The sequence below is a fragment of the Aricia agestis genome, chromosome 19 (assembly GCF_905147365.1).
Source record: "Aricia agestis chromosome 19, ilAriAges1.1, whole genome shotgun sequence".
Taxonomy (NCBI): Eukaryota; Metazoa; Arthropoda; class Insecta; order Lepidoptera; family Lycaenidae; genus Aricia; species Aricia agestis.
The window spans coordinates 1,425,609-1,451,014 of NC_056424.1; the positions used below are offsets into that span (position 1 = coordinate 1,425,609).

The 25,406-nt window shown below is 38.4% G+C and overlaps 2 protein-coding genes and 3 long non-coding RNA genes across 6 annotated transcripts in view; 3 read left to right on the forward strand and 2 right to left on the reverse strand.

The window, feature by feature from the left end:
- On the reverse strand, positions 1 to 2,988 carry LOC121736393. The gene is made up of 2 exons (XR_006037004.1): positions 2,535 to 2,988; positions 1 to 145 (listed from the first exon to the last, which is right to left on the reverse strand). It is a non-coding gene; the product is annotated as an uncharacterized LOC121736393 (long non-coding RNA).
- LOC121736397 lies at positions 877 to 15,143 on the forward strand. The gene is made up of 3 exons (XR_006037008.1): positions 877 to 891; positions 9,364 to 9,370; positions 14,967 to 15,143. It is a non-coding gene; the product is annotated as an uncharacterized LOC121736397 (long non-coding RNA).
- On the forward strand, positions 7,412 to 14,946 carry LOC121736388 (alpha-tocopherol transfer protein-like). Of its 2 annotated transcripts, XM_042127560.1 has the most exons (8): positions 7,412 to 7,425; positions 9,905 to 10,108; positions 10,847 to 11,003; positions 12,209 to 12,323; positions 12,962 to 13,096; positions 13,722 to 13,935; positions 14,337 to 14,511; positions 14,832 to 14,946. In XM_042127560.1, exons 2-7 carry the CDS (start codon positions 9,946 to 9,948, stop codon positions 14,483 to 14,485), a joined length of 933 nt encoding a protein of 310 aa, XP_041983494.1. In that variant the 5' UTR covers positions 7,412 to 7,425; positions 9,905 to 9,945; the 3' UTR covers positions 14,486 to 14,511; positions 14,832 to 14,946. The 2 variants fall into 2 exon arrangements, with proteins under 2 accessions (XP_041983494.1, XP_041983493.1); XM_042127559.1 differs by lacking the exon at positions 7,412 to 7,425 and having other exon boundaries at positions 9,884 to 10,108; positions 14,337 to 14,507; positions 14,828 to 14,946.
- The window catches only part of LOC121736396, an 18,886-nt gene continuing 2,198 nt past the window's right edge, over positions 8,719 to 25,406 (reverse strand). The window contains exons 2-3 of the long non-coding RNA XR_006037007.1: positions 15,673 to 15,678; positions 8,719 to 8,794 (exon numbers count right to left, since the gene is read on the reverse strand). This is a non-coding gene — a long non-coding RNA (uncharacterized LOC121736396). The remainder of the gene's footprint in view (positions 8,795 to 15,672; positions 15,679 to 25,406) is intronic.
- Positions 24,892 to 25,406, forward strand: part of LOC121736387 — a 12,621-nt gene continuing 12,106 nt past the window's right edge. Inside the window, exon 1 of the mRNA XM_042127558.1 lies at positions 24,892 to 25,062. Within this exon, the coding sequence (XP_041983492.1) occupies positions 24,900 to 25,062 (163 nt within the window). The 5' untranslated portion in view covers positions 24,892 to 24,899. The remainder of the gene's footprint in view (positions 25,063 to 25,406) is intronic.

A 25,406-nucleotide genomic window follows, 5' to 3' on the forward strand; every position in this document is an offset into this window, starting at 1 on the left:
TTCTTTTTTGTTGGGCATGGATTGAAAGGTCCTGTCGTTGATAGTGGAACGCAAATTACTAAGCAGCAGTTTAGTGTTGATCAGGAATAGCTATAATATTAGCCTTTACGTTTTTGCGCTGCGCCTTTGGCTATACTGAATATGCCTGAAAAAAATATAACTTTGTATTATTATCACTGAGGTCTATCAATTTATCAGTTAACATAGTTGTCGTGCCTATGGTCGTGACTCGTGCTACATAACGATAAACTAGGTAATTATTAATCATCTTAAAAGCTGCAAGGTTGAGAGCCTACTGTCAAAACGTCCCGAACGAAAAATAAAACTATCGAGTAAAAATAAGTGAATCGTGTTATCGGTTAGCCAAATATCAGATAAATATACAAATCTCAATTTCAATTGAGTCAATCGTCTTCCGGGCGTAACACTTATTAGAAAACACAGCATTTGACAGCCCGCTCGCCGCATACACACGTTTCACGTTATTCGGAAAGCCGAATTCATGGAATCAGTAGAAAATACATAAGCTTCCCTTACGGAGATGCCGTAATTTACCGTTCTTTTATGAGCCTTATAACTCATAATTTGAAGGCTACAAAATTATAATAAAAATACACCAATAATCTTCAGTATACGAACTTCCTGCTACATATCAGGAACAGGCAGGAACAGGCCTGCTACATATCAGGAACAGGCAGGAACAGGCCTGCTACATAGCAGGAACAGGCACCTTGGTCGCCACGAATACTCGTCCACACTCCAAGGCACTAATCCCTGCCTACTACTACATAGTAGAGCAGGACAGTCCCTCGAGAAGGTGAATAGGTGTTTCATCCTCCTCCTCACAGAATCTGCAAGTCGTTAAGCTACAAATACCCATTCTGTTTAGGTGTTAGTTGAGCTTGCAGTGCCCAGTTAGGCTTCTGGTAAGGATTCTTAATTGGTTCCTACCCAAGGTGAGCACTAATTCTGATTGTTTCTTGTTGAAGTCAGGGATTAGTGCCTTGGAGTGTTCAAGGCCAGGGGTCTCAGCCCATTGCTTCCTGCTTAGTCTGTGACCCCATTCCTTAATCACTTGCTTTGTGGTACTGGGAGATATACCACAGACCGGTTCTGGGCCATATATTATGAGACTGTCGGCCCCAAGCCTAGCCAGTTCGTCAGCGGTTTCATTGCCGGGGACGTTACTGTGGCCCGGGACCCACACTAGGTGGATGTTGTTGTTCCTTCCCAGCATGTTCAACGTCTCAATGCATTCCAGTACCAATTTGGACGAGACTTCTGCGGCAGTCAGTGCTTTAAGTGCAGCTTGACTATCGGAGAAGATAAAAACATTTTTACTAACTAGGGCCATCTCCAGGTTTTCTAGTGAAACACGGTCGCAAACTCCCCCAAACACGAGTATTTCCCTTTTGGTGGCCTGCCTCCGTAGAATCCGGCTCCCACAAGGTTGTCTTTCTTTGATCCATCCGTGAACCAAACTATATCGGTCGGACGGACATCGATTGGGATTACCCCTTCCCAGTCCTCCCTGGAAGGTATAAAAACCTGGTATTGCTTCGAAAAGCTATGCACCTTGATCATGGCATATGATGGCATGGCCATGACTGCAGGTAATTCACTGAGAGACTGTTCCAGCTGTCGAGATGGGGTGGAGGCCCAATTCGTCCTGCCCGCCGTCCTGGCTATTTTAGATACCATAGAATTTGACGACCTCTGTGGCTCAGTTGGTGAGCTGTTGGTAGCTCAAGCTGGTATGGTCAATGAACGTACATTTAAAACGTGTTTTACAATACCTAGTAACAACATCATCTCAGTTACTTTCAAAGGAATTTGAACGAAAAGTTTCTTTATACTTCGCCGAATACATTTTTTTTAGTTGATCGACTATTACTTAATAACTTATGAAGTCTTCTTAGCCGTGATAGTTTTCCTTTTAAATTCAGCATATTTCCTACTCCCTTGAATTTTTTCACTTTTCCAGAAGCAACCGCTTAGCTGGTAGAAGGACACATGAACGTTTTTTTCCACTTTAAAACTTAATATTTCACAAATGGATCCCTAAATCGGAAAATGATCTATGATTACTCATAATATTTTTAAAAAACCTATCCAGCGACACCCCACACGATGGGATGGGCGCGAAAAAAAATTCATCCCCGCTTGATGTGTAGGGCAGGTACCATAAAAAATATTTTTTTAAGGTTTAAGTAGGTCCCATATTGTCGGCATCATTAATATTCATGACAAATTACAGCTTAGTAGGTCCTTTAGTCTCTGAGCAAAACCGCGGACAGACAGACGGAAAGATGGACAGACAGACAGACAGACAGACAGACAGACAGACAGACAGACAGACGGCCAGACAGACCGAAACGATAAAATGGATTTTCAATTGTGTTAGTAACGCTATAACTCGATAACGGCTGGACCGATTTGGATAATTTTTGTCTTAAAATGATCGTGGAAGTCCAAAGTGATACGAAGTTCACCGGGACATCTAGTACAATTATAAATTGATATTAAAATCTTACTTGATAACGCTCCTACGAAACCCATGATTGATGTAAAAGCAATTCTCGCTACGGGACGGCCGCTTTCTCTATCATACATCAACGCATAGCCCTTCATTTTTTCATCGTAGTTCTTAGCTTTCATTCTTCTTCTCAACGTATTTAGTAATAATAATGTTCCATCTCCGTTTTCACCCTGATGTTTCACGTTGGATACTCCATTTTCTACGTCATTTTTGACAGGAATTTTTTTGTAGTCTTTCAAATGATTGTATTCCAAATTTTCGACTTTCGCTGTAACACCTCCATTAACAGCAGCGAAAAGTAGAAATATGACCAAAATGCGTTGCAATAATTTCGTCATATTTTTGCCAACAATTTCACACTACTACTAATGGACGCCATAATCTTTTCGTGTGCTATTTATATGGTGTGAAATATTCTGTCATTATTTAATGTCGCTAACAGAAACTCGATAAGGTAATTTTTTCATTAAAAAGTCATTAAAGTATAATTAATAATTTGTTCACACTTTACGTGTGAAATTTTAATTATAGCTAGTGTTCAATATATTGAACACTAACTAACACAAACTTCGTTTCGCTGTTCTTAAAAAACCGGCCAAGTGCGTGTCGGGCCACGCGTAATATAGGGTTCCGTAGTACCACTAATTTTTGATCCGCCTCCGTGGTCAGTGGTTAGAACGTCGCTCTCGACTCTGGAGGTCGTGGGTTCGAATCCCGCGTTGGAAACATGTTATTTCCAAGTTTCATAAAAAAACGATCCAACGACTCCCCACACATAATCCGACCAAATAACAATATAGATCCGTCAACTGCCTATCAATCCATTTCTTCCATGATACATTCCAAGAAGTAGCTTAGGCAAACGAGCATACGGGTCACCTAATGGAAAGCAACTTCGGTCGCCCATGGACACTCACAGCATCAGAAGAGCTGCAGGTGCGTTGCTGGCCTTTTAAGAGGGAATAGGGTAATAGGGGAGGGTAGGGAATTGGGCCTCCGGTAAACTCACTCACTCGGCGATACACAGCGCAAGCGCTGTTTCACGCCGGTTTTCTGTGAGAACGTGGTATTTCTCCGGTCGAGCCGGCCCATTCGTGCCGAAGCATGGCTCTCCCACGTATAAATATTCAAAATGTAATGCGACGTCGATTCGAAATGTTAAGAAGCCAGAAGACAATGGCCTACGATGGCCCACTGCAGGTCACGCCATCAGTTTTACACCGAAGCCTGCTGCTAACACTGAAGTGGTTTGCGATGGATGCGCTTCCCTCAATAGCCTTTAATTCTTCATTATTCAGTTTGGTCTCGGGTCGTCCACGGCCCACGGGGCTTGTTCTGAAGGTTGAAATTTCCAGAACGAAAACGTTGCAACGAAAACCGTACCGTGTTTCGCGTTCGTCTGGTATCATTGTGTTGACATGTTTTATTTTATTCATTATTATTTTTTATTATTTTTAACTGTGTGGCGGTACCCACAATTCGCCTAACATTCCTGCATCGCGCTATCGAAGTTTTCTGAGCGCGTCGGTATATATACGACAGCTGAGATGTATCACGTGGGCTCCGGCCTGACCGAGCATAACACCTCGCTCGGTCGGAAGATCTTCCTTTGGCCTCCGCGCATTATTCCCACATTGGTGACCCTCGACAGAACACGCCTCCTTCATTATCATCACTCCCCGCCCCTCCGCACCGCGCCAGCCAGCATCGCCTCATCGGGTACCTCGTCCACTAGCCGCAATGTACCGCGGCCTGGGCGACTCCGCATCGGCATCATCGGGCTTTCTCACTACACCGACCGGTCAGCAAGCAGAGCACATCTCTCCTGGTCAGCACGTAGCAACGGCCCCGCACGGCAGCTTATCCGACTCACTGGATTCCGTGCAGCAGCTTACAGTTCCGACTCACTGGGACTCACTGCAACAGTTCCGACTCACTGGAACTCACTGGCACTGGCGACTCAAGCGACAAGACTTCAAGATTCGACCTCCGGTCTTCGGGGGGGAGTGATGTGGCGGTACCCACAATTCGCCTAACATTCCTGCATCGCGCTATCGAAGTTTTCTGAGCGCGTCGGTATATATACGACAGCTGAGATGTGTCACGTGGGCTCCGGCCTGACCGAGCATAACACCTCGCTCGGTCGGAAGATCTTCCTTTGGCCTCCGCGCATTATTCCCACAACTGTTTAACTGTCTACACTACACCATGACGTTAGCCACAAATTTGTGTACATTATGAAGTTTTATAAATTCATCGTGGTTTTATTTAGCAGTAAGTGCTTTACTTTGAATTACATTAAAACGCCTTGTTTCTTGTAAAAGCAACTGCTTACGAGATAATACTTTTGCTTATACATTTTAATGTTATTTAAAACTATAATTATTATTATCTTATAATAATAATATCTATGGTCGCTTCACACCACGTCAGTCTGGTCCCGTGCTGAAGTACCTGAAGACTTGTGTTACAGGTACCAGACAACGGAAATATATTTAATATTTTATACTATACATTATATTTAAGATTTTTATTATATGATACACATAATATTTAATACGCATCCATGACCCAGGAACTTTGGAAACTTTGTGTTCCGTCGGCGGGATTCGAAACCGCGACCCCCGGCTTGAGCTTTTGGCTTGAGGTGGGCTGTTGGTACCCACCAATTGAGCCACAGAGGTCGTCTTATGAACAATTTTAGCTTTCATTTAAGCTAATTAGGGCCTGTTTCACCACTTTGTGATAAAGTGCCTAATAGGCTATTCACAACTTTTTTGACATATTCTCCATACTTGATCTGTCAAGTTAATGGGGATAGTTCATTTTTTTTTAATTTTGCTCATTACAAAAACATTTCGAGGAATAAGGTCAGTGATCGTTTTCTGTGTATAAACAAAAAAAATACCCATTAGTTACTTATATTTTTGAACAAATATGTTTAACCTTTGTTTGACCTTCAATGGCGTTAAATTAGCAATAAATTCGACCAACATTACGTTTCGAACTTTTGGTAAGCTTCTCGTATCAGCTTTCACATAATGAGAACTTGCATTTGACGAACCAGCCATTATAAATAAGATTGAAAGGAAAAAAACATTCTGCAGAGGTCAATTATTGGCCGCCGATGATGACGTCAGAGCGAAACTTAAAAAATTTATTGAGAAAAAACTAGCCAATGAATTTCAAAATTATTTAATTTATATTCTTAAAATACCCTATTTAAACGAAAAAAAATATAAAAAGTACTTACATGTGATTTTTTTTGGACAATGCCCATTGGTGGATAGCCTTATAAGGAAGTGGTGAAAGAGGCCCTAAAATATGTTGTAATTAATTATTATCCATACTAGATATTATTATAAATGCAAAAGTGTGTCAATCTGTCTATCTGATACCTCTTCACGCCCAAACCGCAGAACCGATTTTGCTGTTTGGTATGGAAATTATTTTGAGTCCCAAAGGACAAAGGGTTATTGCAGTTCCTTCGTAATAAACTGATTTTGGCGCAACGGAGTTGTGGGCGTCATCTAGTTATTTTTATTTAACCATTTAATTGTGTTAACAGTTAACACAGCAAATACAATGTAGCTTATTATCTATACAACCCGGCAGTTACATCTTAATTGCTAAAGAAAATGCAGTTAATATCTATCAGATGGCCATCACATGGGTAATTGCACTTTTTGTAATCTTTATATGGCTTTTGATTGCTTTCATCATGCAACATTTTGAAGAATAAACAATGCGGTGTAAAGTTAACTAAATAATGCTTTGTAAGAATCTTCAATTATTTAATTTAATAATGAAAATCGTTGGAGCCCATTCCGAGATTACAATTATATATATCAGGTTCCTAAAAGAAGAGTTGGTCGAAGTTCGAGGTAGACTGCAGCAGGCATCAGAGTCTACGATCAGCGATCTACGTAATGAATTATCACAATTAAAGAGTGGTAATTCGATATGTAGGTCACCTGATGCCGCGTTCGTCACCCGCCGACGTGGTGCGCAAGCGATCACGTTCAGCCCGTCAGCACTTTCAGACGGGTCAACGCACGAGTACGTCATCGCCGCCTTCGCCGCTGCCCCCGCCGCCCGCTCCCCGCCTGCAACGGAGCCGCAGCCGAACTACGCAAGTGTTGCCACTTGCCCCCAGCCTCCTCCCCCGCGTTCCAAAAACAAAGGGAAAAAGGAGGCCCCTGCAAAGGTCGAGTGTCCTCCCTCCGAAAAGGACCGAAAGTGCGATGATGACGGGTTTATAAGAGGAGAGGAAGAAGAAGAAACCCGTCGTCCGCAACCATCGCAGCACCGCACCCGAAGGACTCGAGCAGCTGTTGCGGCGTGAGACTCCCGCGGCGCCGCTGTACGTGTCCAGGCTGCACTGGTCCACGACGGTCGAGCAGGTCGTGGACTACATCAGGAGCAAGACCCACTTCGTCTTGAGGGTCGAGCGCTTGGAGTCCGGCCACAAAGTGAATTTTAGCTCCTTTGTGGTGAGAGTCCCGACGCTCCATCTACCGACCTTCGAAAAGGAGGAGTTCTGGCCGATTGGAGTCGTCTACAGGAGGTTCCGAGGACGACTTCCGAACACGTCGCGCGCCACGTCGCAGACAATACGTGGTTAGTGTTAGTTTTTGGTATAATTGTAGGTATGTATGTTAGTCTATATGGTATTTATAATATGTGCCAAGATGCCTGAGTTAAATAAATAAATAATTGCTCGTTTAAAGATATAAGATTTTGACACAAAGATGTAGTTTTTACTTTTAATTGTTGTGTTTTTATAGACCTAGTCAAGTATAATGTGTAATAAATATTTTTTATTGTTTTAATGGCGCTTACGGAAAACCAGCGTTGCGAACAGATGCAGAGTAGGTGCCAGTTTGGTAAGACATAACATTAAAATGTTCCTGATTTTATTTTATTGTACATATTTTGTTTTACCATTTTTTTACTATTACTTTCTTTCTTTAAAAATATTTTGCAGATAAGAAAAAAACTATCATATATCTGCAAAAACAAACTTGAAAAGAATATTTATCAAGAAAATAAATTAATTTGAAACTCTTTTAATTTGCATAGAAATCTAATAAACAATAAGTATTATGATGTGCACCAAGTTATAATTTAACGTTATTTTATTTTCATGGCCTTAGGTCACTTAAAACAGAAGGTCACCTTAGATTTAAACTGCGTTTTGCGGGCAATATGTATATTACAGTGACTAAAGTGCTATTTGACTAAGGGGGCGTCCACAAATTACGTGATGAGTTTAATGGGCGGAGGGGGTCAAGTCAAATCTCATCTAATCTTACGTTCGGGGGAGGGGGCTCGGCAAATCTCACGCAATTTTTTGTTACAAAAAAATTGTACTACATAATATATTTTAGTCCATTTCATCATGGTATCATGTAATTTGTGGACACTACGCTGTTGTTTGAATCAATTTTTACACACTTTCAACTTTTTGTGTTTTTGCGTGTGGTGAAGTGAAGTTAACTTTGCCAGTTCTGTTGCCATTAAATTGTAAATAGTAAGATATATCACTTGGGTTGCAGTAGTCGTTGCAATCTAGCTCTCATCCTGTCAATGTCATCCAAGAAAATTACACAAAGCTGGTTAGACCACACTGCATTCAAGGACTTCTTATTTAGAGCAATGTAATGAATTCAGGGAATTAATCTCCTAAATTATCCTCTAACGCCACGCCTTCTCTATGTTTCGGACCTTGAAAAAGTGTGGTGTTTAAACGCTGTCGTTATTTAGACCGAGAGCTGATTCCACTCCCAGACGCTAATGTTATCAACACGCCAAAATAACTTACAGTTGGTCTATTATAATGAACCTAGGCTGTAGAGTATGCTATAAATATTAAATATACATTCTTGCATACTACTCAAAAACATAAATCTCTGTCAGTTCGCCGCCCTAGTGCTTGAATGGCCAACCGACCAATTTTACAAAATGACTTTTTATTTCAAACTAATAGTAACCCTGATTACGCACTTTACAATATAAATATTTTTTATTTTGCTTGCATGTAACTTGCTTTTTTAGCATAAATAAAATATCCAATCTCCCATTTAAAAACTGTTTTAAGTGCTTGAGTAGTATAACTGCACATTTTGCTCAAATGAACGCATCCAAATATCCATCTCCGGTTTTGTTTGTCCAATATTCATCGACCGACCAATCACGGTCAAGCGTTTTGAAGGTCACGCGCACGTCACGCGACGCCATTTTGTTTGTTTATTACTTATTATTTGCTTACTTCGACAAGTTTAATACTTTATATTATGCTTTAAATTGTCTGTAACAACGAAAAAAATGGATTTAAAATTGAGCGAAGTTGATTTGGAAAGGTACGTTGCCAGTTTCTTGATATATTCTTTTGTTTCAATTTTGTTTTAGTGTTCGAAGTCACTTGAGGGTAAATGCAGAGTGATTATTTGTAAGTACTTAATAAATAATTTATTACCTTGTCACATCTAAGCCATGATCCGTTCTTACTATTTTAAACCGACTTAAAAGTAGGTTCTCAGGTTGACATCTATGTGTGTATGTACGTATGATGTATGTTTGTCCGCAATTATCGCTCGTTTGGCTGAACCGATTCTGATGCGGTTTTCAGAACAATATTTGTCACATTTACGGTTAATTTAAACTAGCGCAGAATCGAAGCGAATTACCAAAACTAAACTTAGCAAATTCAACCTTAACTCCAAAGCGTTAACGCACACATTACTTATGAGAATTTTGAAAAGGCTCGCGCAATCGCGCAAATTCGCGCGAATGTGCCCGACCAACGCTGATTTGCCTCGCAGAAGTAATGTGTGCATTATGCTCTGGAGTTAAGGTTGAAAATGCTATGTTCAGTTTTCGTTATTCGCTTCGATGCACTTCGATTCTGTACCGCATCAAAATCAATTCAGCCAAACGAGCGATAATTGTGGACAAACAAACATCATAGTATACATACACACATATACACGGTCATATACATTTTTGAATAATTTTATACAAAAATAAATATACTGTATAGCGAACATGGTGGTATTTTGGACAAACAAGCACTAAACTGGCACGTTATTTTAGAGAACTATCTCCATGTCGTTGTGCTCAATCTCCATATACATAATTATGTCGGAAGAATGGCCAATCTCCAATAATTAAATGAAATATAATGAGTGCTTTAGTTATTATTTTCAATTACTATTTCTATACATATAAAGGAATACAAAATTTTTCTAACTCAGCAAAAGTTTAATAAACTTCTAATATTATCCATAAGTAATTTAAAAAAAACGTCTCCTGTAAAATTTTTGCCCACTGGTCGATTGGCCATTCAAGCACTAGAGCGGCGAGTTGTCAGTTCAGACTTAGGCATTCTGAGGAGTGGTCGTGCGATGGAGGCTCTCCCTCATCACGGGTACCTGGAGTTCCACCACGACACCCTGGAGGTGGTGCGGCGGGAGGTGGGGCTGCACCGGCCCGGGGAGATGGCTGATGCTGTGAGGATCCTCGACGACTGGGTCAAACAACAAAAACACTTTCTGAAGAAGAATATTGGTGAGTCAACTGTTCAACTGTTTACAAATTCTTCAACATATTTTTGGGTAACACAGCACTACCTAGTACCTACAGCTGCCAAGTGCCATCATTGAAGGCTATTGGCAAGCCTTCCATCAGTCCAAATGATGGGTTGCAGCCACAGACATATATCAATGTAGATATCACATGTCGCTCCATTTGTATGAAAACGAGCGTGTCACTTTTTTCCTACCTACTGTGACATACCGATGATAAGAAACGTGTCTATTATCAAGGCTAACGATTCTATTTGAATTGCTACAGCTCAATACGGCACTTTTAGGCACTTAGGCATTTTAAAAATAGCAGACTGAAGAACAGACTTTTGAAAGACGAGCATTGCTCGTCGTTTGGGGACACGATATGGCACGCGAAATACATACACATGCGGTATCTATCTTGATCGATATCTGTGGGCGCAGCCAAATAACTATACGTTACTACAACGCCGTGCATTTAATATCATGGAAACAGGTTTCATTTGGAGTCAGGGCCGTAGCAGGGCTGCAGCCTAAGGCAGTTTTACCAACGCCGCCTTCACTGGGACGTCACCGACAAAATTCAAATAAAATGCTACTTTATGACCTAGGCTGTAGGTTTCATTTTGCGCTACGCCACTAGTCACTACAAAGCAGCGGCGGGCATCACAAGGCCAATTTCGGTAGAAAATGAAACCTTTAGCCTATGTCATAAAGTGACATTTTATTTGAAATTCAGATCCAGTCTACTTAGAGACGCTGATAGTGATGTCCAAGGGTTCTCTGGAGCGTGCCAAGTGTGTTCTGGACAAGATGTGCACAGCACGGACCCTCGCGCCTCGCTACTTCGACCCTTACGATGTGGCGAAGGAGTACCAGATAATAAAGGGAACAAGGTAAGAGTATTGAAGTGACCTAACAGCCCCCGTAGACAAGTGGCAAAACGCTTACGCTAACGCTAACGCTAGCGCTACAAAATGTATGGATTTGACATTAGTATTCGCTAGCGAAGCGATGACTTATGTCAAATCGCATACATTTTGTAGCGTTAGCGTTAGCGTTAGCGTTAGCGCTTTGCCACTTGTCTACAGGCCCAGTGAAGAAGGCCGGTTCTTGTTCAGAAAAAAGCCATAGCCTCAAGGTATATTGCGAAGATTCGGTTGACGATCTTCAAAATATTAGTGATAAGAGTCGCTGGTAGGAATGGAGTTATAGGAACCCCACTCTATTGTGACGTCATCTATATATATAAAACTCAAAGGTGACTGACTGACATGGTGATCTTTCAACGCACACCCCAAACCACTGGACGGATCGGGCTGAAATTTTGCATGCAGGTAGATGTAATGACGAAGGCATACGCTAAGAAAGGATTTTGATAAATTCCAACCCCAAGGGGTTAAAATAGGGGATGAAAGTTTGTATATAATAATACCTACTTCTTAACGCGAGCGAAGCCGCGGGCGAAAGCTCGTGTTACATAAAAAAAATGCCCAAAATATTATATTATGCAGTATCACTCTGAACGACCAAGACGTATGCTCAAATTCAACCATAATTTCTAGGTCCAAGGGTATGACAAAGCTTGTGCCACTTCTATATAATTATATCTATACATATCTATACATATAAATAAAATTGGAGTGTCTGTTTGTAATATTGAAAGAACCGTTTTTTACTACATGCATATGAATGTACATACGGTACATATACCCAAATAGCAATTTTTACATTTTTTCTGTCTGTATGTCTGTGTGTTTGTTCCGGCTAATCTCTGAAGCGGCTGGACCGATATTGACGGGACTTTTATTGGCAGATAGCTGATGTAATAAGGAGTAACTTAGGCTACTTTTTAACCGCCTTCCAAAAAGGAGGAGGATATTTTTTTACTTTTTTTATGTTTTACCTATATTTTACTACTTCTTTAATAATTAAATTATGAAAAAAAAAAACATAGAGACATTGTATAAGTGGCCGTAGAGATTCAGGAAAAAAATTATAACTCTACTAGCATTATCCAGGGAGGAAACAGGGGACAACGTTTGTATGGAAAAAAAGGCGGTGTGGACTCCTCTTAAGAGACTTATGTTTTTCTTCGTAGTTTTATCCTGAGTCTTCCGAAGCTAACCGAGGAGTATTACAGACTGATGGTGTGGAAATTCAACGGAAGATTTCCCCCGAGAATTGTGGAAGGCGTTTACAAATTTGTTTTCAGCGTAAGTCTACATCCTAAAGGTCTCTTCACAATGGTCCATGCTGGCCCACTACGAGCCATCGCCATTGTGCAGACGGGATAAAGGTCTATGATGGTGATCGTGTTCTACAGTTCACGATGGCCTGCAGTGGACCATCGTGGGCCATTGTGTACTGGGGGCTTTATATTTAAAAAACTTCTTAATTTCCAAGTCGAAAAGAGCTAGCTTTGTCTCATAATGTATTTAAATGAGGCACTATCAAATGAAGTAGATAGTCGTTAGGACCTATCACTTAGGGCAGTGGTCTCCAACATTTTTTCCCTTAGGCTATTGTTTTTGTCGTGCGTGTCATCGCCCGCGAGCGGATCTGGTCCGCATGAAAATTGCCCGCTATCATTTCATACATGTTTTTCCTGTCATACAGACAACCCGCGCACATGAATGTGACACGGAAAACCTCCTTAGTCCATAGCTTTCTTATTCCTTTTGAAAATGTGATCGATTTTGTTATTACTTAACGTATTACATCTTCCTAACATATCCCATTCTTCTTACTTAATCAAGCTAGGAATTCATTTTCAGAACTTGTAAGGTGCACCGTGAAACTTAAATTTTCTTCAACATTCCGGGTAGGATTATTCCATGTGACAATGTTTCAGAGTCTGGAGTACCACAAGCGATGGGACTACTTCGCCGGCGGGGTGCTCATCTACGACCTGTCACAGGTAGACCTGGGGCATATCATCACCACACTCGACCTCGTCGAGCTCAAGAACGTCTATATGATCATATTAGTACGTTACTTTCACCTGGTGACGGTGGCCGGTTTCATTAAAAGCCCACGCAGAGGAGATTTTCTTGAAAGTACACTACAGCAGTTATTTTAATTTTTATTCACTCTCGTAAGGCAGTGGGACGAATAACCAAGAAGACTGTACTTGCGAGAGATCAGGTGCAGCACCGATTTTATTTGCCCTTACGACGCATGTGTCTCATAAGTCATAACCCAGTGGGACGAACGACCTAAACGACTGACGAGAGATCAGGCGCAAGACGGACGCAAGACATGTCTATCCAATGCTTGGACTTGTTAGACAATCAGGTTATCAGCCTGCATGTCCTCACCAAACATGGGAACAACAATTTCTATGCGGCTACAGACGCCTCTACGATCTATAATAATGTAACTAAGTTTTTGATTCTTGAGAGTCGACTTCCCTGGACTTTCACGAATATCTTAAGATTAAAATAGTCAAATCGGTTCAGCTGTTCTCGAGTTTTAGCGAAAAGACAAAATTCATTTTTATTTATTTAATAGATGCTCTAAAATTTAGCTTCAGACTCCAGACCTAGCCTAAAAGCTAGAATTTCAGAGCGTCTGATGTCTTGAGATCAAAACTAACCGAACACTTCTTTCAGGAAGGCTACGGGGCTAGGATCAAGAGGATACATATAATTACAGCATCAAAACTAGTCTACACCGTGATAAACTTCTTCAAGCAGTTCCTGACCAAGAAGATAGTGGACCGTCTGATGGTGCACGAGAGCTGGGAGGTCCTGCAGCAGTACTACCCCAGACACATCCTGCCTAAGGACTACGGTGGCACTGAAAGATCTTTGGAGGAATTGCGAGGTATATTTTCCAATTTGAAATCACTTATCTTTTTGAAAATATTCATGCGTTCTCTCATAATAATTATTATAAATGCGAAAGTTTTTCTGTCTATTTGTCTGTTACCTCTTCACGCCCAAACCGCTGAAACAATTTCGCTGAGACCCGGGATACATGGAATACTTTTAATCCTAGACAAAAAAATACTTTACCCGTGGAATAAACGAATTTGGTCGCAAAGGATCCTCTACAGAAATCTACTGAGAGAAATAATTTTTCAAATCATTAAAATGTATTTAAGTGTGGCCAATAGCCATCAATGGCCATTAATTGTCAAAATCAAAGTTGATAAAACCTTAAACAGTTCTTGCAATTATTGTCATTAAAGTTATTAAAACCAGACTGTGTTTATCCAATTCTAGAGGATTTTCTCTCTCGCCTGTCGTCCGCGGAATGTCAGGAGTACCTCAAGGAGCTGTCGGAGATGAGAGTGGATGAAGCCCACCGACCTGTCTCCAGCGCCGATGACGTCATCTCCAGCGGCACCTTCAGAGTCCTCAATATAGACTAGCTCCAGATGAGCAGAGTCCTAACATAGGGCTCCCACACAAAACCGTGAATTCGCATCGCATCGCAAAATCTGCGACAAAACTCATACTAATTATTTTTTAACAAAAAATTGAACCCGACTTCCAAGGTAAAAACGATATTCTTAATATTATTATGATCTTAAAAGTATGAAATAATTATTATCGTTATTATATTAGTGCCTTTTTCAAAATTCGACTAAACATCAACTACTTCTGCATCCAATTTTAATTCTTTTAAAGTCTTTCGACTTACAAAAAGGAAGGAGGTTAAAAATGACATTGCGATGCGATGCGATGCGATTTCGCAGTTTTGTGTGGGAGCCCATACTTTGATGACCGCACTAAGAATATTCCACACAATATTTTTGTTAAACTAAACATTCAATTGAAATTATGTTAAGTTAAGTAATCTAACTCTGAGCATTGTTTCCATTGTAACCGTATTGATATCAATATCGTTAGAAGGGAAATACGAACAAAATGACACGTATGGACAAAATGACATAGTGCCCTTATTTCAAAACGGGGGGGTTTTAGATACGTTTCCGCGATTGTATCACGTGACGGCAGTCATATTCACAATCCTGCCAGACTTTGAGCGCCATTCTGAAAATCGCGCCGCAGTAAGCAGATCACACGTGTTTCCCGCCTTCAAAAGTTTATTTAACAGAATAAATGGTTTTCTCCTGTTTTCTGGCGAGTTATTTGCTGTCATTTGTTATTATTTGTAATCGATGAACTATGCCAGTGATTTTTATGAACTTTACTGCAATCATTAGATATTTGATGGAATTTTCATATTTATTTGTTTTTAATTACATTTGGACAAAATGGCATAAAATAAAATGGATAAAATGACATACCATGTACAGTGTTTCTGATAGTTAACATTTATAATTTTGTTAAGGGGATATGTCGCGAAACTACGAAAGAAAAACTAATCGGTATTCTTGGAACCAAGAATCCATGAGTCCATCCATGGCCATGGCATGGTAGTATGGCTATTGAAGCATGGAAGGAAAAAATTGCGATGGGAATTGGCAGCAAAAACGTTTGTTTTCTCAGGCGACGCTTAGAAGACATGCACTCAATATGAACAAAACCTTGAATACTAACTCTAAAGTCTAAAGGACTAGGAAGAATCTCAGGCGATTTAAATATTGTGAACTTTGTTCTTAAAAATGTGTATGTCATTATGTCCATATTTTTTATTTTTGTATGTTTTATTATAGTTCCTACTGATTAAAAGACTGTATTTATATTACCGATAGTCAATGAACCTAAGATAACTTTAATCGGTTGAGAGTGTTGAGACTAATTATAATGTCAATTAATAAAAAAATATGATTTAAAAACAAAACACCCTGTCATTTTGTCCGTATTTCCCCTAATATGTATAGCGTATTTTATAGCCAAATAACTGTATTTGAATTTTGATACGCAAATGGATAAAATAAGATAAATACTCTTTATTGTGCACACATATTATTATAACAATTTATAGACATTTTTTTAAAACACAATGGATGTAAGTACAGAAAGAGAGTCGTTTGTACTTACTATATTACAATGGATTTTAACCAACATAAAATAAAGTAAAAAAAAAAATGCATAATAATCGGCCAAGTGCGAGTCGGACTCGCGCACGAAGGGTTCCGTACGTTGTTAGTAGAGCAAAAATAGGCCAAAAGCTGTGGTTTTTGTGTGGGAGCCCCCCTTAAAATTTAAATTTTATTTTGTTTTTATAGTTTCTGCGTTTTATGATGATATGCGTGACACATTATAATTGAAAATAGTACTTACCTAACAAAAATTAATCGATAATTTAAAAATATCGAATCACTTCGTAAAGGATTCGATATTTTTAAATTATCGAATATTGCAATCGAACTTATCGATTTCGTACTGACATTTCAGTGGTGCCGGCGATTTAAGATGGCCGCCCTTTTTTATCGATTTGATTTCGATTCAACAGAGTCAATCTCTATTGACATAAGTTCCGTTTCATGCATCTGACATTTCTCAAATGTTTTCGTAACAATAATTTTATACTCCTATTTCACAGTTAATATTTATAATTTTATATTAATAAGTTAGCATTTGGCAACTTTTCATTTTTATTCATTTACAATTATAAGAAACATTTGTTTTTGTAGATGAAATATAATTTATTAGATTTTGATTTTTTTGTTTTCTTGTAAAAAAAAAACCCTAGCAAGGAATATGAAAACTGTCACCAATATCATCTTAAAACGCATAAACTATAGTATTTTTTGTTATAGCGGCAACAGAAATACGCAATCCGCGAAAATTTTAGAAGTCTAGCTTTAGCGGTTCTTGAGATACAGCCTGGAGACAGGCAGACGGATAGACAGACGGACAGACAACGAAGTCTTAGTAATAGGGTCCCGTTTTTACCCTTTGGGTACGGAACCCTACAAAAAGTATTCCTCACATAAAAGTTTGCAAATCTTTTATGGAGGTTTGGCAGGATGATTGCTTATTTTGTTAGTACTTACTGTAAATTAAAAATAAAAATATAATAATTATTTTTAATATTTTTTCTCCCCTTTTTATGATTTAACGAGCTTTTGCCCGCGGCTTCGCTCGCGTTAAGAAGTATTATTATATACAAACTTTCATCCCCTATTTTAACCCCTTGGGGGTGGAATTGATCAAAATCCTTTCTTAGCGGATACCTACGTCATAACAGCTACCTGCATGCCAAATTTCAGCCCGATCGGTTTAGTGGTTTAGGCTGTGCGTTGATTACGGATGTGTTGTTTTAAGATTTTATTACATTTTTATTGTTAATTTACTAAACTCGTCATGTGAAAATAGTGCTCAATAGTTGGGGAGGGGAAGAGGGGATTTCGGAGTAGCTCGAGCGTGTCAGATTAAGCTTGCATAGGCTTCCGACATGTGTCTAGTTATCATGGTATAGTCTGTACAGAAACCAATTTTTTTTTAAATATTGAAATGTCGTCGGATCTGTCAGATTAAGATAGGGGATGTTTAGTATACCCCAAAGAAGCTTCCATAGAAAGCACTGACGATTCAAAGGTTATTTATGCCTGTAGGGACATTTTAAAATATAAAAAAATAAAGCTTCATATTTTCTTAACTAAGCTTCGCAGATACTTTATCTATATGATTTAATCCTTGTTGTCTAAAATATATTTATAATTTACTTAAGCAATTTTCTGAATATATTTTATTTTCAAAACTTTAAAATGGCTGCAGTTTCTGAACCCACCGGAAAAATAAAAAACGCTCTGATTATTATTTTATCAGCTTTACCTAATGTACAAAACCTACTTATTTCTAGGTCTCCATGACGCTCGAGTGACTACAAAAATAGCACCCTCCCCTCCCCTACTACAAAGATTCCGTTACATTCATACAGCCCAATATAATAAAAGCGTGTTAAAAAAGTAATTGCCCTTATCTTATATATTGAAACGAGCAATTCTAGTATATAAATATATAATTGGAATCTCGAAATCGGCTCCAACGATTTTCATGAAATTTAGTTTATAGGGGGTTTCGGGGGCGATAAATCGATCTAGCTAGAAATCATTTTTAGAAAATGTCATTTTATTCGTGTTTTATTGAATACCGAGCAAAGCTCGGTCAAACAGCTAGTTTTTTTTAATGTTAGTTATGCAGTCTATAACCACTTACCTACTTTTGATGCTTTTGATTAATTGAATGACTGACTTTGACTAGATATAATTATTTTGTACACAATCCTACGCTAATGATACATTATTAACTAACATTAACTTTTAATCACATGCTTTTTACATATTTTCTTGACTCCCTGATGAAGTTAAACATAACTTATGTCTTGTTTATTAAATTAATTATGTTTTTATTAAACTATTGTAATAATAATCCACGTGTAGGTACATTAATTTCTTTATTTAACAGAAGCTACAGTAGTTTTTAACCGACTTCCAAAAAGGAGGAGGTTATATGTTCGGCTGTGGATTTTTTTTTGTATTTTCAACGATTACTCCGCCGTTTGTGAACCGATTTTCAAAATTTTTGTTTTGTTATTAATATACACATACAACATGGTACGATGTTCACAAAAGTGGTGATCTGATGATGGGATCCATGAGTAATCGAGGGAACTCCTCAAAATTTATATGGAAACATATTATGTTGATTTTGGTTTTATGAGAGAAGTCATACTTGGTGCCAGTTCCAAAAGTTTCAAATACCTATTCTGTCAGAGAACTGAAGATTCAGCTATCTGGTATAGTTGAGGTTTAGCCGAATTCGGAAAAAGGCACTATTAGATAGGAAAAATTATTTAATACTTTTTAGTTTTACGAGTATTTAAAGGATGTTATTATTGTTATTACCTTGGAAGTCGGTTTTAATTTTTTTTAAATAATAAGCGTTTCGTAACGCAAAGAACTAAGGCAGGGGTTCCCAATCTTTTTCAGCCTGCGGTAGTTCCCGGGATATAAACTAATTTTGGCGCAACGGAGTTATCTAGTATCTTAAAAAAAGGGGTAACATAGTCTCCATAGCCTATTTACCTCTACATACAGAAACAATATAGGTACATAGAAATTCTTTATATAATACATAGATATTAGATTAAATACAGACACTTTCGTATTATTAACTATTTTGTATTATAATAATTATTAATTATTATTCATATTAATATTATGCGTAAATATTGTTGGTGTTAGATTTAGACAAAATGTATTTTTTTTATTAATTAAAATTACCGATTATTTTTGTTATACTTTATTCTTGATAAGTACTGTTTGATCCAAATTAGATTAAAGATAATCGGCCAAGTGCGAGTTGGACTCGCGCACGAAGGGTTCCGTACCATTATAGAACAAAAATAGTAAAAAAAGTGTTTTTGTATGGGAGCCCCCCTTAATTATTTAATTTAAGTATTTTGATTTTAGTAGACTGTATTTGTTGTCATAGCGGCAACAGAAATACATAATCTGTGAAAATTTCATCTCTCTAGCTATAACCGTTCTTGAGTTACAGCCTGGAGACAGACAGACGGACAGACTGTCGAACGTAGTATTTGTCATATTTGAAGTAGTTGTCTATTGAGAAAATATTGAAAAGAGCTATGTAGAGATTCGTGCAATAATAATCTAAATAAATGTTTAGAGGACCTTTAGGTGTTTTCTTCATGGTCATTCTTTAGCCGGATGAAGAGTTAGAACTGGATGCTATGGATTTACAGTTAATAAGAGTTCTTTAATCTAGAAATAAAGCTAGATATAAATGGTAAGAAAATTCAGACTAGTTGCCTTGACGACACATAAACAAGAAGTTGAGAATAAAATATTTTGAACCTAAAGATATGGAGGGACTACTACGTATACAGAATTTTATTCAGAAGTCAATAGTCAAGGATCATGCAAATTTTCATGGGTTATCCAGGAGTACATTAACGCGATCTTGGTTCAAAGTAAGACTTGAAAGCTTAGATAATACATGGTCACAGTTTGAGAGAAACCATTATGCGTTATTGAGGACGAGTTTAGAGATGACTGTGAATATCTAACGAGCATGGTCTTTGATCAAGTAGAGAAAGTATTCATGGAATACAAGAGTGAATTATGGGAGGCTCTCTTATTAATGGAAGATAATGCTGCTACAGATGGTTTGGCTAAAAAACGAAAGGTTGATCATTCAAAGTTTATTAATTTGCCAACAATAGAAATACCAGCCTTTTCTGGGAAATACACAGAATGGCCCACCTTCCACAACTTGTTTGACACACTAATACATAACAACTCTGATTTAAATAATATCCATAAGCTATACTATCTTAAAAGTAAAATTACCGGAGAGGCCGAGCAGCTATTAAATCATATCGCTATCACAGACAACAACTACGAGAAATGTTGGAATTCATTGAAAGCAAGGTATTGTAATAAACGGTATTTAGTTAATAATATAATGAATCGTTTATTTGGCCAAGTCAATTTAAAATTTGAAGACAGCAAGGGAATAAAGCAGTTACTAGATACGACAAACGAGTGTATAAATGCTTTGTCTAATTTAGATGTTGATACCTCGACGTGGGACATTATAATTATTCATGTTGTATCCGAGAAACTCGATCAAGAAACGAGAAAACAATGGGAGCAGAAAATCAGTTATGATTTTGTAGATAATTTACCAAGTTTAGGAGATTTTTTACAATTTTTAGAAGCTAGATTTAGGTCTCTGGAATATTTAGAGCTAAGAGAAAAAAAATCTAAAGATGATCGAGCACAAAGGACACACGTTTTTGCAACAAAATATATTACTGTAACTGCCAATAAGAAATGTCCATACTGTGGAGGAAGTCATGTCCTAGATCAATGCCCTGAGTTTTTTAATCAAGAACATATTGATAGGGTTGATTTTATACGGAGTAAGAAATTTTGTTATAATTGTTTTGGTGCCTATCATAAGGCTAAAAAATGTAGACGTCACAATGCCTGTCAGAGGTGTAATCGACGACATCACACGTTGCTACATGCGGAAAATAGTTTGCCAAGTTCTAAAATTCGAAACCGTAATTATTATTATTATAGTAAGAACATAAATAATGGAAAACCATCGATCGGTAGCAAGAATATTAACAGCTTTTCGAACTCTGTCGCACCCGTAGACGATGGAGAAGTAATATTGCCTACTGCGTTAGTAAGAGTAGAGACGAAGAAAGCTTGTGCATCTCTTGGAACATTACTTGACCAAGGATCGCAAGCCTCACTTATTTCCGAGAAGGCTGTCCAGTTGTTAGGACTTCGCAAGATTCCTGTAAAAAGAGTCCTGTCAGGAGTGGGGGGAGAGGAACAGACGTTGTCAGTCGAACACATGGTCGAGTTAACGATACAGTCCACTGCTAGAGAATTTTGTTGTAAAATCCAAGCCTGTGTTCTGAATAGTTTACCTGCAACCCAATCCTCAAACTCTACTGACAGAATTAAAAAGAGTTGCTGGCCAGATTCATTATTTTTAGATTTAGCTAATCCCAACTATGATAAACAGACTAATGTAGATTTAGTATTAGGTGCCGATGTGTATGGTCTTATTTTGCAAAATGGCATCACTCGTGATTCGTCTGGCAATTTGACCGCTCAGAATACAAAACTTGGTTGGGTTGTGTCGGGTAGAGTACCAGCCAAAATTAAGTACACACAACAATATGCTCGGGAAGGTAGAAGGTACTTTTGATACGAATTTTGAATTGTTAATTTTTAGTATAATATTATTATAATTGTTCGGGATTTTTGTGTTGTTCAATAAGTAATGTTAAGTTTCATACACTTAAGGTTTTAATTTATATCAATTATTGTACTATGTAGAAGGGTCTCAGTTTTGTTTGTTACCGAGGTAAATTAGGTAGCTTTGTGTAACGATTTTATTGTTATTGTAATGACGTACAGTGTAGTCTACACTGTGCAGGTATCATGGTGGGCAGAATGTCGAACGTAGTATTTGTCATATTTGAAGTAGTTGTCTATTGAGAAAATATTGAAAAGAGCTATGTAGAGATTCGTCCAATAATAATCTAAATAAATGTTTAGAGGACCTTTAGGTGTTTTCTTCACAGACAGACATCGAAGTCTTAGTAATAGGGGCCCGTTTTTACCCATTGGGTACGGAACCCTAAAAAATAAAGGATTTAATACATGGACGACGTCATCAGAACAAATCCATTTAAAAAAACTAATTAAAAACAAAATCACGTTTTTAAAATAGTTTACGGAAAAAACTAATTAGCTAAAGTATCTCATACGCAAGAGAAAAACATTAAAAGCTCGAGCAAAAACTATATATTATTTATTTAATTTTCAATATTTTTAAGTTTTATTATTCTTCTGTTTTTAAGTGTTAAGTGTTTTGTATAATACCTCGCTGATATTTTACTGCATTATTATCATTTTTAAAACCATTTAAACACTTCTCACGGCCAGTAAATGTGGGGCGTGGGCGATTTTAAGATAAATCTGCAAAAATGCCATTATTTACTTATTTCCTTTAGGGACAACATATCGTCATCTTGGTGTGATATCTCTGCCGGTGTGTCTCAAGGCAGCGTGTTATCCCCTCTCCTGTTTTCCATCTCTCTATTGCTCGTAAAATCTCCTCTTCCTATCATAACATATTGTATGCTGATGACTTTAAAATCTATATTCAGGTCCTGCTTGGTACTATCCCACGGTATTGCCCAAAATCCAAATGAATGCTGATTTAGAGAAAATTTTGTTTCAACTCTCTAGCTAATACCGTTTTTCAGTTACAGCCTGGAGACAGACAGACAGACAGATAGACAGACAGACAGATAGACAGAGGGACAGACGGACAGCTTACAACGAAGTCTTAGTAATAGGGTCCCGTTTTTACCCTTTGGGTACGGAACCCTAAAAATAACGTCATCACATCAAGCGCGGAGCAAGCACGAAAATGCTTGACTCAAGCATCAAGCAAACATTGTAAGACGGTAAATATGCTTGAAGCAATCAAAGATCTACGTACGCCAAGATGCTTGTTCATCTCGGAATCCCATAAGGTTTGTGGTAACGGAGAACTTAAAACCGTTTCCTGCAATAAACCAATTTCAGCCTGTCAGAGTACCGATTCTAGAACAATAATAATAATAACTAGTTCTATCCGGTATTATAGTATGTGCACAATAGACATAACTGTCTACTCTGGTATGTGTACCGGTACACTTTTTTGACAAGTATTGTAGAGCATGTTCTTTGACGGAGTTACTTTTCCTTAGTTTTATCTGAATATTAATCCTACTAATATTATAAATGCGAAAGTCCGTATGTTTGTTACCTTTTCACGCCAAACCGCTGAACTGATTTTGCTGAAATTTAGTATGGAGATACTTTGAGTCCCGAGAAAGGTAAGTATTATCTAATATGTATAATTCTCGTGTCACGGGGTGCGTGGTTGAACTTCTCTGAAACGGCTTGACCGATTTTCGTCAATCTTAGCAAGCATCGGCTAGGGCTGAGAATCGGACATTAACTTTTTATATTAATAAGTGCATATTTTGTTGAATAAATAATACTAAAATATTACAACTCGAGACTGACGGCGACCATTGTTGTGCGACGGGATACCGATGGACGTTGCCATGGTGCCATACTTATTTAGTCACTTCAGTAAAATAATATGGGCGAAATACTTTATATACAGCAAAACAACTTTGCCGGGGCAGCTAGTACTAATATAAATGCGGAAGTGTGTCTGTCTGTTTGTTACCTCTTCACGCCTAAGCCACTGACCTTTTTTTTTTAATCTGGTATGGAGATAATTGGAGTCCCGGAAATGGACATAGGATACTTTTTATCTTGGAAAAATGTGCGGTTCCCGCGTGATAGACGAATTTTGGCGCAACGGAGTTGCGGGCGTCATCTAGTTTTATATAAATTACTTACTAAATTATTTTTATAAAATAATAAATGCACTTATCACTATAAAAAGTAGCGATTCTCAAAAAAACTAGGCCTTTAGGTACATCCGTTATGGATGATTTATACAGTATTTTTCAGAGCGAAGTAACCACTCAAATACTGTAGTGCCTGGGACAAGATTTTTAAATGTCCGTATAGTTGCCCAAGCGCATACGCCATTCTCGCGTCATAGTCCGCCTAGTCCAGAGGAAAGAACTAGTCAATACGTCTGGGACCAACTATGTGCGGGTTTCCTCACGATGTTTTCCTTCACCGTACGAGCGTCCGTATGTACTTGAGATCAGAAAATGTCTCATAGGTACACGCCTCCACCCGGGTTCGAACCTGCACCCTCTAGAAGTGCGAACCAAAGGTCTACCCATTAGGCCACGGACGCTCTCCGATTCTCAGACCTTCTGAATATGCATAATATAAAATTTGATAAAAATCAGTGAAGCCGCTTCGGAGGAGTACGGTAACTAACATTGTGACACGAGAATTTTTTTTATATTATTATTTATGAAGGCGGATGAGTGAAAGCGCATCTGCTACCTCATCATGCTTTTAAACTATAAAAAAAAAACCACAGCCGAACATATAACCTCCACCTTTTTGGTAGTCGGTTAAAAACCAATTTGGATAACATTAATTGGTATATAGATACCTAGGCTACAGCCAAAAATAACTCTTCAACCCACTTTGTGGAAGTTACAAATAACATTTAAAAATTAAATAATATAATACTTATTTTATAACATAGATAGCTGTTAACGATAGCACTAAAATTATAAAAAAACCAAGTATCAACATAAAATATAGGTTTCCTTCGCATCGTAAATTGAAATAGAAAAACAGGCAATTAATTTTTAGTCTTGTCTGACTCTCGTCACAGCACTCGGTCAGTTTAGACCCTGATAGCTCCTAGAGCGGTCGCGCGATGGAGGCTCTCCCGAAGAATGGTTACCTGGAGTTCCACCGCGACACCCTGGAGGTGGTGCGGCGGGGGGTCGGGCTGCACCGGCCCGGGGAGATGGCTGATGCTGTGAGGATCCTGGCCGACTGGGTCAAACAGCAGGAACACTTCCTGAAAAAGGATATTGGTGAGTGAAATTTTGATGGTGAAAGAAAACACAAAAACTGGCCAGTGGCTTAGTTCTAGTCGGTACACGTGCTGAGCTCCGTACATATCATTAAAAGTCGAGGCCTTTATTCATTATCTAAATTTGAACTAATGGTTTTTATTTATTACCTTAATTTTAATCAATTTTACTTAGTTCACGAGAAGTACCACGGAGATTTAGTTTTTTTTTTAAAGAAATAAGGGGGCAAAGGAGCAAACGGGTCACCTGATGGAAAGCAACTTCCGTCGCCCACGGACACTCGCAGCATCAGAAGAGCTGCAGGTGCGTTGCCGGCCTTTTAAAAGGGATTAGGGTAATAGGGG